At 37.9% G+C, this 19,599-nt stretch overlaps 1 protein-coding gene across 2 annotated transcripts in view; it reads right to left on the minus strand.

Moving 5' to 3' along the window:
* sstn (stepping stone) overlaps positions 1–19,599 on the minus strand; it is a 76,909-nt gene that overhangs the window by 22,854 nt on the left and 34,456 nt on the right. For both annotated transcript variants that reach the window (XM_069828584.1, XM_069828582.1), the window contains exons 6-7: positions 13,593–14,669; positions 1–11,663 (exon numbers count right to left, since the gene is read on the minus strand). The exon at positions 1–11,663 is cut by the window's left edge and continues 22,854 nt beyond it. In XM_069828584.1, coding sequence (XP_069684685.1) covers positions 11,522–11,663; positions 13,593–14,669 — 1,219 coding nt within the window. In that variant the 3' untranslated portion in view covers positions 1–11,521. The remainder of the gene's footprint in view (positions 11,664–13,592; positions 14,670–19,599) is intronic.

Consider the following 19,599-nt stretch of genomic DNA (forward strand, 5'->3'; position numbering starts at 1 on the left):
CCATGTGTGAAGACTTGCAAACATATATACTTTGGAACTTACACGTGTATTTTAAATAATTGACAATAAGGGCTGTCATATAAGAATGTCAAAATGTATCATAACCATGTTGATTTTAATAAGGTTCAGTTTGCATGTCACTAAACATGCATTGTATTTGTAGAAATTATGTAGAGATTATTGATATTACCGAAATGTACTTCGTATCTGATGATGTTGGCCCTGACCAACGAAAACGTTTATACATCTTTTAAACATGTAATGTAAAGGTTTAACACCTTAAACATATATTGTGAAGTCAGTGTCTGAAATAAATACTTTTAATATACAATGCAGACTTCTCTGAAAACTAAAAAATGAATTGCGAAATCTTATAAAAGATGCTGAAAGTGTCGTCCTTCCTGGGTTATATAGGCATTGTATCTGGTAACCACATTCTGGCTGACACAAGTGAGTTTTGCCACTGTAATGTTTCTGATTTCATTTGTAATGTTTTCTTTCAGTTCCTCCAATGTGTGAGGATTTGTTCGATACACTTTTTCTTTCAGTTTAGCCCACAAGTAAAAATCACACACTGTTAGATCCGGAGAATGAGGGGGAAATAGACCAGCACTGATCACTCTGTCTGCAGACACTTCCGGGATTGTAAGGGAATCTTCTGCTGTATGAGCAGGGGCTGAATCTTGTTGAAACCACCCACGCGATTTTTCTTCTTCCGTTAACTGATGGAAGAATGGCATCTAATTGTCTACCTTTCTGCATTTACTGTCGTCTCGGGTAGCTCAGTTGGTAGAGCAGCTGGCTACAGACTGGAAGGTCCGGGGTTCGATCCCAGGTGGTGACAGGATTTTTTCTCGTTGCCAAACTTTCAGAACGGCCCCAAGGTTCACTCAGCCTTCTATAAAATTGAGTACCGGGTCTTTCCCGGGGGTAAAAGGCGGTCAGAGCGTGGTGCCGACCACACCACCTCATTCTAGTGCCGAGGTCATGGAAAGCATGGGGCTCTACCTCCATGCCCCCCAAGTGCCTTCATGGCATGTTACGGGGATACCTTTACCTTTTTATTCGTCTTGCACTAACACCACACCAAACACTAATCTTCCTATCATAATGAGGGACTTCATAAACACCATTAGAATTTTCTGCACACCAATAGCGAGAGTTATGACTGTTCACACTACCATTAAGATGAAACCAGGTCTCATCCGAAAAGAACACAAGCTGTGGGTCGAATAAACGATCATTCAATGATGCAAGATACCACTCACAATATCTCACTCTTGTGGCTGGATCAGCAGGTTTTAAACAATGGGCCTGTGTAAACCTGTATGGTTTGATGTGTAACAGCTTTGTAGCTCTGTGTGCAGAAGAAACTGAAACCCTTACTTGTTGTGCCAATTTTGAAAGTGATTTATTCCGTAATCATTCAAGATTCGCATCAATGTCATCTAACTTTTCCTCTGTTAAAACTCTTCATGTGCGCGCATGTTTTTTATTGAGCACCGAGCCAGTAGTTTCAAATTTATTTACAATTACGTGAATCTATGATCGTGAAGGGGCACTTCACCAGGAAATTGCTGAACAAATGCATCGCGTACCCAGCAAACAGATTCGTACTTAAAATAACTTTTACATATGAAAATACGATGTTGCAATGATAACTGTCTCACTATTTTTACAGCTGAGATTCAGACTGGTGACTGATGCTTGCGAGGTCGAACACGTGCATGCTGTTTGCAAGGTCAAGAAGTATGCGAGCGCCTCCAATTCTGCAACTTACATATCGGAGTGTAAAAATGCTGCTTGGACAGTCTTGGTTTATGTAGTAGACCCTGTATATTGGTGGGCCCTTTCTTGTCCTCTGTTTGATAGATTTCTTCAGTTTAGTTGCAAATGTGTTCAAACAAAGACATAAAATTTGAACGCGATACTTTTGATATCACAGTATTTTCGTGACAAAAATATTTCTGCTACAAGTGAGATAAGTAATGAAGAAAAATTGATGGCAAAATGTGTAATAAACCTTCTTGAAAATAATCTTTTAGGGGAAAGTACAGACGTGGAAAATTCTCTTGAAATTAAAAATGAGGCATCTACTAATGAAGACAGTGACAACAATGTATCTTCAAAATCATTTCATAGTCCTACAGCCAGTCAACAGATTCAGACTCATTGTTACTCGTAGTAACATGCTCATTGCAGTGAAAGTGTATCATCTACTTTGAGCTATGGACCAAGTCCCCAGAAAAAACCTAAACAAAACATTAGTTTGAGGTACAGAAGAAGAGGTTCTGGTTAACAAAGATGGTAACAAGAGATATTCCTTATCCACTATTTGTAGTCAATTTCGTGTAGTGATCTCCGAAAGGCAACTTTATTTGTGGGGGAAAAAAAAAAATTAGAAAATGAGGCGAAAAATCCAATACAAGTAAAAAACAGTTGCAGGAAAAGTTATATTCGCACTTAGTAGGGGCTAGAAGAGCGAAACTGAGTGAATGTGAACAACTGATGAAGATTTAAGGCCTCGGCAAAGGACATTGTGAAAGCTGTACCAATGTCAATTGACTTCGTGCTTCGCGAACTTGAATGTTGAACTTCAAAAAACAGAATAAAATGAAAAGTCAGAAAGTAACAAAGTTCTTTTCCTGTTTGTTCACAAAAAACGAGGAACAAGTTCAGAAGGTAACTCATGAATTTACTGAAAATAAAAGGGAGAAACAATCAAAATATAAAAAATCTTATATATACAATATGGACCAAAGTGACTTTGAGAAAGAGTTGCAATCGAAGCATATATCATTTGTTGGTGAAAAACATACCGAAAATAGAAACTATACCCAGTTAATTATTACTCTTACCCACTCAAAATATGTCTATAATTAGCATGGACGAAACTCTCCGTCCTAAATTTTTTATAGTTTAACAGGAACCTTAGTGAACTTTCGATCCCATAGGATCTAGGATAATGTTTCAAAAAGATAACATAATCATGAAGGCAACAAAATCAGAGAAAATGAGGAAAAAATAATTACGAGAATGGTCCCAAAAAGTGTTTTCCCCAGAGAAGTGTCCACTACTTTTAAATTTGTGGAGTACTTATAGTGACACTTCTTTTTGATATGTATCTCTGTAGGAAAAACAGAAGAATTATTCCAAATCCCTCCTGAAAGAACTGATAAAATACAACCTTTGCACAGAATTTTTTCTGGCATTGGAAGTCTTTAAGGCTAGTTTATCGACGACACTAGGTTTTGTAACTAAGTTTCGCAACTAGTTTTTTACTTAAATGAGTAGGCTATGCATGAAATGTAGTAGTGACACTGAGTTATGACACTAGAAAGTTTCGGCTGCTTCCAACTTTTCGTGAAACGAAACTTGTAGTTTCGAGGTTAAAAGTGTTCTGATCTGTGGATTAATTTACAAAATGAAGTGAGGAAGTGAAGAAATTATTAAGCATCTTGATTTATATGCAGTGCTAATATGTTTGTGGAATTTCAATGACCCAAACTTTAAAAATAAGCAAAAAATTGAACTGTTCCAAAGTCATTCCTAAATTATTGTAACAGTTAATTCCCGATTTACCACGAAAATCGTCTGTAGCTGCATTTAGATTGACAACATGCCATGACTGTTTGGCCAAACACATGAATAGGCTTGGAATATATCAGTCCCCAAACTGCCCATTGTGCAACTGAAACGAAGAAATGGATTCGGAACACTTCAAAATCTGTGCTTAAGTGGCTGACCATGATAATATCTTTGAAAAATATTGGAGTGCAAATGGTCAAATGATTTTGTCAAACCCTGGCATTAGGAAACATCACAACAACAATTTATTGTAACAACTTCTTCTACAACTATCTCTTTCAGTAAGGTTGCAGAACATCCTAAATGTGACCTTCTCTTTATCAATGTCTTAAATCAGACCCTTTCTTTCTTCTTTTTTCACTTTTTAAGGTCAGTAGTAGTAACACCTCTGCTACTACTCTAGCTTTTAAATGAATAACACTGAAGAAAAAACAAACATTGTCAGAAAACTACAGTATACATAAGTGTCTGCATGTAAACAACTTCCTAAGTAATTACTATCGGGGCATTCCATGTCAAATCAACACAAAAAAGTGGACTTTTCAACCCGACCACCTCACATTTTCATTAAATTTGGTGGGATGGTAAAGAACCTTAAGTTAAGTAATTATGTAAAATTTTAGCCCTCAATAATGCACGATATCCATACAGCAATTCTGTCAATACGAGAAAAAATGTAAAAATGTCGCATACTATGTCAACAAAAATAATTCATAACTTCTCTTCTAATTGAGGTAGAATCTTAAACTTGGGCTTATTTTAAAGCTAAGGGATCATACTTTTCAATAAAAATAGGTTTGCATCGAAGTATCGAATTTTTATTGAATGGTCACGTGAATCACAATTTAACATTGAATATCTAAAAATGCGGGGCACAAATTATTTCGCGAAAAATATATGTTATAGAAGTAAGAGCATTCTCCCCTTGGTGTAAGTTTCATTTTGGAAACGTTTCAGGAATATCAGTAAAAAATATATCAATGTATTGGTTTGTAGCACTTAAACCCGTCTTACACCAACACTGCATGCGCGCGAGTTCGTGTCTGATAAGCTGCGTCGTCGATCTGTCAGGCCGTCATGAGTGGCAGTTTATACTGTCTTCAATTTATACAAAACGTGCAATCTGTTTCAAGTGCAGTGTCGTTAGTTTTCGTAGTATGTGGTAGTTTTGTGCGATGTAATGGAGTCGCGTTTTAAGTTATAGGCCTATGTTTGCTGCAATCCCTTCGAGAAATTAGGGCATTGTAATTAGAGGAAAAATTTAAGAAGTGTTATATCGTGGATGCTTAATGTATTTCCTGATTTAAAACAGGAACAAAATGTGTGCGCTTTGTGTTGCAAAGGAATAAAAATATAATATGATGCTATTATACAGAATCCTTAGAATGACTCTAGTAATGAAGAATACGTCGACTCTACAGCAAATGTAAGTTCATTAAATACAAGTCTTTTTGACCAAGGTGTGTTCCTTATTAAACAAGAAAGACTACAACAAGAGAAATATAAGAGACAGAAATTTGAAAATATTGTAAAAGACAAAGTCTTCGATATTAAAGATGCCGAGGAACCAGGACCTTTCTGATTCTGAAATTTTGTCTCAGTTGCAGGAAATTTTTCAAAATTCAGGTAAAAGTGAGAAAATCACCATTTTAACACTACTACCTAAAAGCTGGAGCGTAAATAATATAAAAAAGTTTCTTTCAGCTTTCGAATACATAATTCAGAAAGCCAAAGTCCTGGCAAAGGAAAAAGGAATTTTGTGTTCACCAAATCCGAAACCTGGAAAACCCTTGCTCGCGGCTGTTGCTGGTAAAGTTAAAGAATTCTGTTGTTCTGACGAGATAAGCAGAATGATGCCTGGTAAGAAATATTTGTTATGATTAAAGAATCAGAGAGTAAATAACATGAGTAGAAATTAATTATATGCAGTGTTTAAAAATTCTAACCCTGACCAAATAAATTGTATTCTAGCTGGAGTTAGTGGACTGTCTGTGTTTGTGTCCTTATTAGAATGTAAAACTTATGCCGGAAACAATTTATTAAAGTTTCAGGTCTACGTGGATTTCAAGAAAATTTTTCTTTATACCTTCCAACTTAACATTTCTTGCCTACTATGGTGTGCAATCCTCCTCATATAAATTGCTTGTTCAGGAAATGTACAGGATGTCCTGAAACATTCAAAATAAGAGAGGGTTTAGAGAACTATTTCGTGTAAAACTTCAGTGAATCAGTGACCTACAAGCAGTGGATGACGACTGACCGATCAACACTTGAGACTATAATGAAACCCACAGACAAATTTTTCGACTGTCTCTTGGAGAAACTTGGTGATTTACTGCTCACTCATTTATATCATCTGAACAAAGTAAGTTTCTACGTGATATGAAATCATTTCTACAGCCATGCCTGCTTGTTGTGTTATGCGACTTCGCTGAAAACTATTATTTCGTAATCCAAGATGAAATTCAGTCATATCATAGGACTAATGTGCAGACAACCATTCATACTTCCGTAATATATTATAACGAATCGTCATCCGATACAGTCTCTATTAAAAATCTGGTAATAATTTCACACTGCCCGAAATATGACACTACAGCTGTACATCTGTTTAAAAAATATCTAATGGAGTCATTAAAACAAACATCTGTAATTCACAACAAAAATTATGTATTTCTCCGATGAATTCTCAGTATAAAAATAGGAAAAAATTTCCTGAACCTCACATTACATGAAGAAGATTTTGGATTTCCAACATAATTGCACTATTTTTGCATATCGCATGGCAAAAGAGCATGCGACGTTGTAGGTGGGACACTTAAAAGGTTTGCGGCTTGTGCTAGTTTGCAGAGACCATCCGATAAACAAATAAATACACCTAGGGAATTGTACGACTGGACAAGGGATCATCTCCCAAACATTAATACCGTTTATGTGACTGAAAAAGGCTATACTGAAGAGGAAAAAAAAGCTTGCTCTTCGATTTGCAAAATCCACCGCAGTGCCTGGAACACAAGTTTCATACAGTCCTGCTGTTTAGGATGGGTATTATACTTGCTAAGCAGTTTCAAAATGCAGCTGGAACAACGCATCACCCTGTCTGGAAAGATGATCAGGCTATTTCATCTCAGCAATGAAAGGTAATATTTCTTACAGAACTTCAGGTTTAACAAAATCCATGTGACAATAATTTATTTCAGGTAATAATTTAAAAAATTCGAATTATGTACTAAATGTTATATTACATAGCGACATTCAAGAATATGATCAAATATAATTAAATACAACGAATGTGTGGGACATAATTATCGCGACTTATACGGGTAGCTTACGCTTGCAGTGACATAATAATTTTTATCTTTGTAACCTATGATGATTCCAAGTTGAAACTTATCAGTTCATTATATCACTAATTGAGGCGTACTATATATTTTTTTCACTAAAATACAACCCCCGCATTTTTAAATATGAATATATGAAAATTGTTTCACCATGTTTTTTTAGTGTAATTGAATACATGCAGAAAACAATATAATCAATAAAAACTATCACATATTAAGAATGTATCACCCAATTTTTGTAAATTTATCTGGAGACGTTGTTGAGATATATCATTTTAATTGAAGCGACGTGCTTACAAAAATGTGATTTTTCTTCATGTTTGAAACGCCACTGACAGAAAACGAAAAGCACAGGACATATGAAACTCGGCAGTTTTAGTTAGCACGGCAGGTAAAACAAACCCTCAAAATTTGAAAGAAATCTGAGTCGGTCGGGTTGAGCGCCTTGTTGATTTGATATGGAATGACCCTATCATTAAAATACGCTATCTACCAAAAAGTAATTGGGCACTGTTTTTGCCCCTTTAGAACCTCGTGGTACCACCTCTTGTTGCTATAACAGCCACCCTGTCTGGCATGCTCTCCACTAGTTTGTGTAGGATATCCACTCGAATGCGTCGCCATTCCTCTTGCAACATGGCACTCAGTTGGACAATGGAAGTTGGCCGCATCTCCAGAGACCTCAATCACCGGTCCAATTTGTCCCAAAGATGCTCAGTGGGATTGAGATCAGGACTCTGTGCAGGCCAGTCCAACCAGTGAACATTATTGTCTGCATTTCACGGCATGGTAGCCACCGAAACATGGGGCCAACTTCCATTGTCCAACTGAGTGCCATGCTGCAAGAGGAATGGTGAGGCATTCCAGTGGATATCCTACACAAACTAGTGGAGAGCATGCCTGACAGGGTGGCTGCTGCTACACTAACAAGAGGTGGTACCACGAGATTCTAAAGGGGCAAAAGCAGTGCCCAATTACTTTTTGGTAGTGTAGTTGTGAAACCTAATGTCATCATGTAAACTAGCCTTTATACCAGCACCTTAAAAAACTACTGACAAGATTATTTTATATCCCTTGAAGTAAATGTTTTTCATAGAAACAGCATCTTAAAAGTTCCATTTCTTTATTCATTATCAATTTGCCTCTCCATGATTCTGCAGGATGATAGACTATTCGTAGCATGCAACAAAATACGTACCAGGACAACCACCAGTGTTTTGAACCCCCACAAAATTTTGTTTGAACAAGCAGTGTAACCATTCTGAGTGAGCTAAGAGTAATAAAAATACTTTCATTTGATGTGTTTGCTGCAAAATTAATTTGTGTTTTAACCATTCCACAAATATAAGCCACATGTATAACAACCTTATAAAATAAGGAATCTGTAGATAGTTTAACTTTATGCATAAGGGGGCCACGGAGAGAGGGCAGAACTGGAGTAAAATCTGTTGTTGCTGTGTTGGAAGAAAGGTTCCTCAACGTCAGTGCACACTATTTTATACAACTTTTTTCGGCAAGTTTTCAAGGTCTTACAGTTGAAATTTGCAGATAATATTTACATGTTATTTATATTTGTTAGGCATCTAAGCATATGCAAATTTCAAGTAGGGTTTCAAAATAAGCAGGACCTGTATTTCCCTTTTCACTTGGTAGAGCAACTGGCTATGAACTGGAAAGTCCTGGGTTCAATCCCAAGTGGTGGCAAGACTTTTTCCATTGTCGAAACTTCTAGACCAGTCCCAGGATCCACTCAGCCTCCTGTCAAATTGAGTACTGGGTCTTTCCCAGGGAGTAAAAGGCAGTTGGAGTGTGGTGCCAACCATACCACCTCATTCTAGTCATGAAAGTTTAGAGCTCTTGCACCTCATATGCCCTTATGGCATCTAAGAGGAATACCTTTACCTACCTTAAATAATTAAAGTGTTGTTAAAATTACAAGGCAGAGTAAACCATTAACCGAAAAGCTAGAGCATCAGCTTTCAACACCGGTAAACTTGGTTTGAAACTTAGGAGGTCTAAGTGGAATTTATGGTGAACAAAGAAGGTGCTTGGTGGTAGGTTTTCATCTACTAGCATTCCATCACTGATTCATTAATCATCATCATCATCGTGCAGTGCTATGTAGCATGCCTCCTCAGTGTATCAAGAGCAACGTCTACAGAGGCAAAAAGAACTAAATTTCAGCACATCGCTCATAGATGGGGACACTTAAGTGAATGATGCAGTCAAGTACCCACAACTGAATAATAAAAAAAGAACTACAAGACATGAATACCCTTCAAGGGTTGTAGCACCGTGGAGAAAGTAAGTAAGTATAACACATGAGTGTGTCCAGATTTCCAGCCCATTATGATGAAGTCACTACTGCTATTGGTCCCAGATAAATAATTATGAATTTGAACCACTTTTAACAGAATGTCTTAAATTTGTTTCTCAGAAAATAAGAGATGCAAAGGATTTCAATTAAAAGAAAATTACATTATGCAAAGCAGAACGAAGAGTTGAGGTAAAACATATGACATAAAATCTAACCTTTCGCTTAGTGAAGCAAATTTTGAATTTCAAAGAATCTCATTTTAAAATGATACTATATAATGATATGTGCAATAAGGAGTTTCCATATTTTGGTGAAAAACATTCTGCTATTTAGGCAATGTTTTCTTTCATAAGTATAAAATGTTGTCACATCAAGCAGTTGTATACTTTAGATTTTACATCACTGTCATTCTGAACATCAGTTCTTACGAAGATCCCAATAACAAGGATTTTTGTAATCTAATTAATCATAATGATTAATAAATTATGTAGCTTGGTAGACATCTCTTTAAGAAACTAGAAAATAAATACCAATCATACACTACAGTACTTCAATCAGAAGACTTAAAAAATATATACACACACATACATAAGCAATTATACTTGGGGACAAGTCTTAATGTCCTCGTCCCATCCCTCTGCTTGAGAGCAGCTTTTGTTAAATGCAATACGTTATGAACCCTTCAATTGTTGTGACCATGTTATTTAGGAATTAAAATTTAATAGATGCAAAAGTAACGAAGTACATGTAAAGATTAAAAAATAAATAAACTTAATTACAAACTGCTTACAAAAAAAGAATGGAAACAAAAAAAAAAAAACAAATTAGCATATAAGATTATAGAAACAGCTAAGGAATTGGAATTCTGTGTGTTTGCATGAAAAGTAAAATGAAATCTTTTCTCCATGAAATTGATGTTGGATTGAGAATTCGACTGTAGTAAGAAGCATTATCTAATACATTGCAGACGGTTCTTCTAAAATTTCTGTATTCACTGTGTCATGATAATCAGTTGAAGCATGAGTCATCTTCAGGCTTACAAACATAGCATCATCTACGAACCCTGATTTCCTACCATAGTGTATGACAATTTTATCACTTTCGTGGTCAGGAGTTGATATCACACAATTGTCTGTGTCCTCCAACGAACCTTTCATTCAATACTTTTCAACACAGCATTTTTCCTTAATGAGGGTCTGGTCACTACTGTTCTTTGTTGGTCTGAAGGTGAGTATCTTTAAGTAAACGGTTAGCAGGAGGAGTTTTCTTTGCTATTTCCAGGACAAAAGGATGTCAAGGCTTGTCCCAAACTATATTTCAAGTCCATAAATGCTTTCCCTTCTATGGCTATTCCATATAAGCCAACAAGCTTTCACATTCTTTTGAGTAAAATTATTGGAGCTCTATCATATTCACAAGTAATTGTTAAGAAGCAAAATCTGAAATACATCTCACATTACAGTCTTATGTACAGTCATAGAAACCTTCATGGAAACCCTGATATGGAGATCAACAATACGAGTACTTTCAGTCTATAGCAGTTCATTATATATTACAACCAATTTAAAACATGATACAATGTAAAGTCGTCCTCGGTAGCATAGTTGGTATAGTGCTGGCCTTCTATGCTCGAGGTTTCGTGTTCGATCCCGGCTGAGGTCGATGACATTTAAGTGTGTTTAAATGCGACAGGCTCATATCAGTAGATTTACCGGCATGTAAAAGAACTCCTGCGGGATAAAATTCCGGCACACTGGCAATGCTGAATAACCTCTGCAGTTGCGAGCGTCGTTAAATAAACCATTTTTTTTTCTTCTTTACAATGTATAATTGTATTTGCACTATAACCTTTGAGGCACTGATATTAGAGGCACAATTTATTGAAATGTGTCTTCCAAAGGGTTGACAAATGAAATGCGATGGTGCAATGAAAGACTATTTAGAGTTCCATACAATTCTTAAAACAGGTACTAGGTACTAAAAGTAATTTTTCTCTAATTTATAGAACCTTATTTCAAATCTTTGGTTTATATGCACATAACAAATAGGTGATTGATGTGAGATTGTGCAAAGAGAAGAATGATAGGCAATTAATTGTGGATTCTGTTACAATAAGAGTAGTAGATTCACATAATTGTATATATTGTAAAAAAATAGTGTACCTTAATGTGAATGCATTAGAAGATTCTAATATTTTTATGAGAATAAGCAGGAAGTCTACTAATTTGTTACTGAACTCTCACAACCTACTCGTATTACACTTGTGTTGCTGCAGTTACACAAGAGTTGCTGAACGTGGAATGTTTTGATCTTGGTACCAAGCCAACATCTCTGTAGAAAAAGCGTCAGCAAGTGACTCTCCACTGCCCAACACAAGACTCCCATCCAGTGATGCATTTGGCGACACCACTCTACTCCTGCAAGTAAAACATAATCGTCGTCACCTAACAATACTTCAGTACAGTGTAATACCAATATACTAAACTAAACTGTAAAGGCAATATAACTCACTCATCATATTATCCTACAACATTTTCATAAAAATTTATACTGTAGCATTCAGATCATGCACCACATGTTGCTACAGAATACTCGCACCATGCTGTCCACCCATTGTGATCGAAGATGTGCCCCACTCTCCCACCTGGTGACTTGTTAATGGATAACTACTGGCCCTTGAAAGCAGTGCACAGCCTGGCCATAACTTAGAGGGAAAATGAGCGTGTCAGATGACAGAATATTTTTGCGGGACTATAACATAAGCAGCATCTCCCTGCACCCACGCCAAGCTAAGGGTGAGAGGATGGCATGCAGTCAGGCCAGGGTATATAAGGAAGAGCAGCTCCCATAAGATTAATATGTTCACTGGACAGGAAACAGCTACCACGATCTCCCTGCCACAGACAACATTTTCTAGGCCAGCACGCTGCCACTTCTTCAGACATGTTTGCACAACTGATATTCTCCTTGGAACAGACACACATTGCTGATTCTGCCTCCACATTCTACACCAATCTAGCTCGATATCTTTCATCCTGGCTACTTTTTCACGGACATCATCTCGCCTTTGTCTTCGCCTTGCTCGACCCCTTAGAAAAACTTTGTTTTCTGTCCTTGACTTTCCTCTCTGTGGACGCCAATCATGGGTCACTGTTAGAGGACCTCATTAGCAGAGCCCTAACCCCTCCCCCACTTCAGTGATTGTCAAATCATGGGCCAAGTCTGCAGAGCTGCGGTAACTGAAGGTGGTTCTTGGCAGCCATCGAATTGTGAGCCATTGTTTGCAGAGCTCTATCACTTTCCTATCTGCTATAATCGTCCCCTGTCAAGCAAGCCTTGTTTCACTAGCCTAATTCCCCGTTTCCCTTCTCTTCCCCTTTCCTATATATCTAGCTTGTCCTTTCAATTATTCAAGTCTTCTTCTCTCTCTTGCCCATTCTCTATCCTCACCTTGTTTTGTCTCACTTCTTCCCAGTCACCTCTGTTCCTTCCCCCCAACAGTAGATGGAGCCAATGTCAAGCATTAGGAACAATAAAATTATCCCACACAAAAAATGGACTTCTTCGATCTATTCCACCTCTTCCATAACCTCCTTCCCGCAAAAAGAAGTGCTGAGGGAGGAACACTCACCATTGACGAAGGACCCAAGATCAGGGCAAGCGACCATCTGGCCAACATCTGCAAAATTGTAAAAAGGTCACCAATCTCCTACAGCACCTCTCCCCAGATATTTCTCTCATTATCTGGCCCTGCTTACAAGTCACTCTCCAGAGAATCCACCACCACCCTCTCTCTTCCAAAGCCCGACACAAACTGCTCCCCTCAATCCTGAGGAAGAAGATGACCTGCAGACAGTGCTTGAACTCGAAGCTCATGCTATCGAAAACAACTGCAGGCCACTCATATGGCTGCTGCTGCTGCTACCAATACCAGATCACTCTTTGTTCGAGGTGGCCACCATGTCCCCATGTTAGAGGCCTAACCCCCAACACCGACTACTCCAAGGAGACCTCTCTCCACCAAAAAATAAATAAATACATAAAACAAAACAAAGACAAGCAAACAAAAGATAAAGGTTCAATCAAAATCCAACCCCTAACCTCCAGACCTACGACACTTACTTTTAATGGCTGTTTTCAATTTTCACGAAGGTGTTCTGAATATATTCTAGAAGTCCTATAATCTTGTACAAGTTTCAGTTTGTATACTAACTTTGTAAGAAAAAGATCTTTGGAATTTCATTGAATATAAAATAAAGTTACTAGTAAGAAAAAAATAACAAGAATGAAAGAACAGAAGCCATTATATAATGTTTAAATGTTTAGCATAAAAAAAGGATAATCACCTCAATGCAGGATCAACAGGTTGACAAGTCATGGGTTGCAATGGCTGGTATATCCCCTTTTGCTGAGGAGTTGGTGACTCTACTTGTTGCCCACGACTATGACACATTCCTGGGCCATTAAGAGTGTGAGGGTGATATCCCGGAGAATTTGTTGGTGACTCTACCTGTTGCCCACGACTATGACACATTCCTGGGCCATTATGAGTGTGAGGGTGGTATCCCGGAGAATTTGGACTGTATGATAGTTGTTGTTGTTGCTGTGGCTGTTGATGGTGTAAGGAAGGATCTGAACCAGGTGCCACAGATGCACGTCCCAACTCCTGATTCTTTCGAAACTTGGTGCTGTACTTATAGAAATCAGCCATTTCAAACGGTTTTGTCACTTCTCTATAAGGTTGCCACTTCCCAGCCTGCACTACAGTATGATTTTTGGGTGACTCAAATGGCACAACAGTGTCGAAAGTCTCGTTCTTGGCCGTGGACACATGATGAACACGGTATTGAGGATGCTGTTCACTGGAAACATTGCTGCTGCTCCGTGACAAGTTGCTAGATGCATCGCTGGCTGCTGGTCCCCCTGGCTCTGGAGATCGTTTTCGCATGGATGAGGCTGGACGGGACTGTGACTCCTGGGAGGGTGGAGCATCTAGAGACGTCTCGTACCACTCCTTCTCTTTGTGCTTCCTACTTAATGTGTCGGAAGGCTGAGGGTCCACATTACCCAATGACTGTGTTCTGAGCAAACCCCCATGTCCATCCATGCCAAGACTATGCTCTGGGTAAGTCTGGTTGGGGAGAAGTGCTCCGCCACCTCCATCACCCACAGGTCGAGTGGGATGTAATACATGCTGTCTGTGAGACTCTTCCACTCGATTCTGCTTTCCCTCTGTGGGAGGGCACAGGAGTGATAGATGTGCTGGAGAGTGTCCATACTTTGGAGCAGTGAACATCACTCCTTGGTGTGCCATTGGCATCTGGCACTGAACTTCCAGATCTTCAGTGCTCCAAGACTCCAGGCATGGGCTGCTGCTGCTATGAGAAGGAGCAGGTGCTTTCCGCCGGTCCAGACTTCCGAACCTATGAACAATACAATATCTTATATTTGACAATTCAGGTTCTCCTGTACAACAAGAATAGGCAAGGAAAACAGTTTTGTTTTCACTACATCCATTCCTCTAAAGACTCTAAAAAGTGTCTTACTACTAGAGCAATATTCTCTCAGGAAACACATATTCAGGATGGCACTATATGATGCCAATTTCAAGTGTAAGCTCTGTGGATACCCTTACATGTGACTCAGTAAGTTTCAGAAGAGACTACTATTCAAGACAGAGACTGTCACCAAAGATACAATAATTCCTAAAAATGATAAAGACATCAGGACTGTTTACTTAAATCCATTCTTTTGATGAAGAGTGGTAGGTACAGTGAAGTTACTGGCACTGGAATGCTCCTGGGTATCCTACCCCGCCTCTAATTCCATTATACTTCTAAGTCTCAATATATACAGGATTGAAGTGAAATAACCTTGCAGACTGAAAGAGACATCGGGTACGCTTAAATGAATAGAAAACCTACGTTAAATTTTGTGATTAAATGCACGGTTAACTAGAAAATTAAGTTGGAAATTCCAGCAGTCTGGCAACCTCGCCACTAAAAGTCTCTTTTTGTATCGCAATACAGATGTAAGAGGTCAACAAACTCAGTGTACATGTACTACCTCACGCTTCCTTCTCTAGCTAAAATGTTGCGATGTGGATTGCAGCATTCAGCAGTTTGAAATTAGTGATTTTTAAATTAAATTTACAATGTTATTGATATACGACAGAGGGATAAATGATTCTTTATTAGATTTTCTAGCGATATGGACAAAAATCACGATCCAGTTCGCAATAGTTACCAAATAAGAGAGTGTTAAACATACTCATACCTTCTACACAACTGATGAATTGTTTTTGCTTGTGAATTGAATTATTCTACTTAATTTGAAAGTACAATTTTACTCGTATATAGCTGATCTAAAATAGGTTTTTTATTGACTTAATCTGTTTACTATGTATTGTATATTTTTGTGTAGCTTAACTGATGAGTTGTATATGCTGTAAATTCAATAGTAGTCTGTATAGCTCAACTAATGAATTGTTTAAGCTTATATAATTAATCTATTTGATATTAATTGTACGATTTCGTATAGCTTAACGAAAATATGTTTATATAGTTTGGCTGATGAATTGTATATGTTTTTAAAATGAATAGTAGTCTGTATAGCTCTGCTGATGAATTATATATGCTGTAAATTGAATAGTAATCTGTACAGCTCAATTGATGAATTGTATAGGATGCGGCAGTGGGATATGACGGTTTTTATAGCTCTGTTGTGGGACACTCTGGGCGAATTAAAAGAAAACACATATATACTGGGAGTAATCTAGTACAATGCAATTTATTAATGTCTAATTACTCTTTAAAAACTACATTTCGTAAGCAGCCTCCATGGCAACGAATACATTCCTGCAATCTGCTATGAAAGTTCTGCATAACTCGCCCCAACAAAACAGGTTCGATGGCACTAATTTCATTCCTTATGTTTTGTTTCAGCTGGATGATGGTGTGAGGCTTGTTGCGATACATCCTACTTTTGAGATAACCCCATAGGAAATAATCAGCTGCAGTCAGGTCAGGAGATCTTGGAGGCCAGGCAATGTCTCCAAATCATGAAATTATTCGTTCTGGAAACATGTTTCGCAGACAGTTCACTGAACCATGAGCAGTGTGAGCTGTAGCGCCATCTTACTGGAACCATAATTCGTCATCAAAATTAATTTCATCAGGAACTTCCAACATTGTAAACATTTGTTGATGCCGTTCTGAGTTGATGGTCACAGTTCGTCCATCTTCTTCGAAAAAGTACGGGCCAATAATTTCTAAGGCAGAGACGCCACACCAAACCGTTACTTTTGGACTGTGCAGTAGTTTTTCCCACACTTAAAAAGGTTGTTCATCGCTCCAGTAGCAGAAATTCTATTTATTTACATAACCAGAAAGATGAAAATGTGCTTCATCCGACATCAGTCTGTTCAGAATATCCGGATTAGCATTCAAAATGTCAGTAATATCCGGATTAGCATTCAAAATGTCAGTAATCTGTCTACAAAACTGCAATCGAGGAAATTTATCAGTGGGTTTAATATCATGCAAAACCTGAATTTTATATGAATGACATTTGAGGTCACAGTGTAGGATGCAGCAAAAACTTGTCCGATAGATTCAAAGCCATTGACTGACACCTTGCAGAGTGAGTTGGACTTTGCTGCACAGCTTCTCTAACTCTCACAATGTTCTCAGGCATGCGGAATATTTTTGCACTACCAACAAATTGACCACAAACATTGCCAGAATTGTTAAATTTACTCACCCACTTTAGAATAGTGTTTCGGGACGAAATTTTTTCATGCCTTGCGATATTAAATTCAATTCTAAATCTTCTCTGCACACCAGTGATCGATTTCAACTCCAAATAAGTTCCTACTGCGAACGCACGTTCTGCCATAGACCAGTCATCCATACCGTTTTTCACAATGAGAAAAACAATTGCATCACTTCGGGATCACATTACCAACACTGCTGATTCTTTCACTCAAAACCGCTAGCAATGAGCATATTCTAAAAACTGTCATATCCCACTGCCGCACCCTATATATGCTCCAAAATTGAATAGTAGTCTGTATAGCTCAATTGATGACTTGTTTATGACTATAAATTGTATTAATCTACTTGATATGAATTGTACAAATTTGTACAGCTTAACGAAAGTATGCTTGTAAATTGAATTAATCTGTTTACTTTGTATTGTATATGTTTGTATAGTTTGGCTGATGAATTGTATATGCTTTAAACTGAATAGTAATCTGCATAGCTCTATTTATGAATTGTTTATGCTTGTAATTATTTGAAGTAATTTGCATGATGTGTATTATCAATTTCTGTATACCTCAACTGATTGAATTGTTTATGCCTTTAAACTGAATTAACTTACTTGCTATGTATTATATTACATAGTTCGTTTGGGTTTGTAAATTTAATAATCTGATTGGCTATGTACTGTATATTTTTAATAGACCCATCAATGTAGCTCAGTTGGCAGACTCGCTGGCCTGCTGATCCGGAGCTGCGCTTGGGCTTGGGTTGAATCCCCCGTTTGGTCTGATTGATTGGTTTCTTCTGAAGTTTTCCCCAGCCGTGGGACTGATTCCGGGTGGTCTATGGCAAGTCCTCGGCCTCACTTCACTTCACCCCATTTGGTTTGATTACCTGGTTGGGTTTTTCGGAGGTTTTCCCCAACCATAAGGAAAATGCCAGGTAATCTGTTGGCGAATCCTCGGTCTCACCGCATCTCACTACATCTCGCCAAAAAATTGTATAAAATTGTACAAAAACGTAAAAATTGTAAAAAAATTTGTAAAATTATAATTGTAATCTTGTAAAATTTTGACTTGTTCCACATCTTAAAGCTTCATTGCTAAAGTAAGATCTATGGAATATAATAAATGAAATTAAATGAAATGGGGAAAAAAAAACATTTTTTTCTGAGGAGAAAATCATGAATTTTCCACCAATATGGTATTACAGATTTTTGTGACATACAACAAGAGCTATTCGCTCTCAAAATCTGCAGGGGGGGGGGGGGACACACACATGCACGCACGGACACACACAAACAGTGGATCAAATAAAAAACTGTACAAAATTTGAAGGCTTCTGTCATTCGAAATAAATTCTTTATCTAATGAAAAGAACAAGCTTTCTAGATTTTAAAAAATGTTCTATTCATATTTATAGTTTCTTTTCCATCAAATTATAGGATGCAAAGTCAGACATTGCAAAAAACCGAGTTTCCAAGAACAATTTTTAATTAACATGTTATATGACATGGCATAATTTTTATGGAAATACAATATTAATGAAAAAATAAATTAAATATAGGGCCCAATATAACCATCATACTTCACAACTTTCTGTAGTCATGTTCTCCACTTGTCTATGACAAAGGCGAGCAATGCCTGGGAAAGCTGGAGCCAGCAATCATGTATACGCTGCTTTAAATGGAAGAAAGATGTCACCAATGTTCTCCTGTTCATACACCATCTTCTCTAGCTGACTCCTTACAAAATAGTCCATAGGATTTAAATCCAGAAGTCCACACCTGTGGAGTAACAGCTAGCGTGTCGTGCCGCGAAACCAGGTGGCCCGGGTTCGATTCCCGGTCGGGGCAAGTTATCTGGTTGAGGTTTTTTCCGGAGTTTTCCCTCAACCCAATATGAGCAAATGCTGGATAACTTTAGGTGCTGGACCCCGGACTCATTTCACCAGCATTATCACCTTCATCTCATTCAGACGCTAAATAACCTAAGATGTTGATAAAGCGTCGTAAAATAATCTACTAAAAAAAAAAATTTTAATCCAGATTACACGATGGTCACAAATCTGGAGGAATGAAGCTTGGACAGTTGGTTTGAAGGAGGTAACTGTTTCTGCAGCTTGGTGGCATGGTGCTCATGATCCACAATGATCCATGTCAATGTACCCAAGAACTGACCATTCCACCATCGTGCGACATTTGCATTCAATAGGCAAGGTTAAAAAATCAGGTGTATGGGTACCGCATACTCTAAGCCAAAACTACAAAAATCAGCGGGTGGCCATATGTGCATCTTTGCTTGTTCGTCATCGATTAGCTTGTGAACAACATCGAACATTCCTAACCAATATCGTTACTGGTGACGAGAAATAGTGTCTTTATGCTACATAAGGAAAAGAAAGGAATGGCTGAGCCCGAACAAAAAAAGCAACTCCCCATAGAAAGGCCAGCACACATCCTCAAAAGATAATGTTAAGCATCTGGTGGAACTGCAAGGGTGTGCTGTACTACGAATTGCTTCCCCGAGATGTAACCATCACTGCCGACATTTATTGACACCAACTGAGACATCTTGCACACACAATCCAA

The sequence above is a fragment of the Periplaneta americana genome, chromosome 6, assembly GCF_040183065.1.
Source record: "Periplaneta americana isolate PAMFEO1 chromosome 6, P.americana_PAMFEO1_priV1, whole genome shotgun sequence".
Taxonomy (NCBI): Eukaryota; Metazoa; Arthropoda; class Insecta; order Blattodea; family Blattidae; genus Periplaneta; species Periplaneta americana.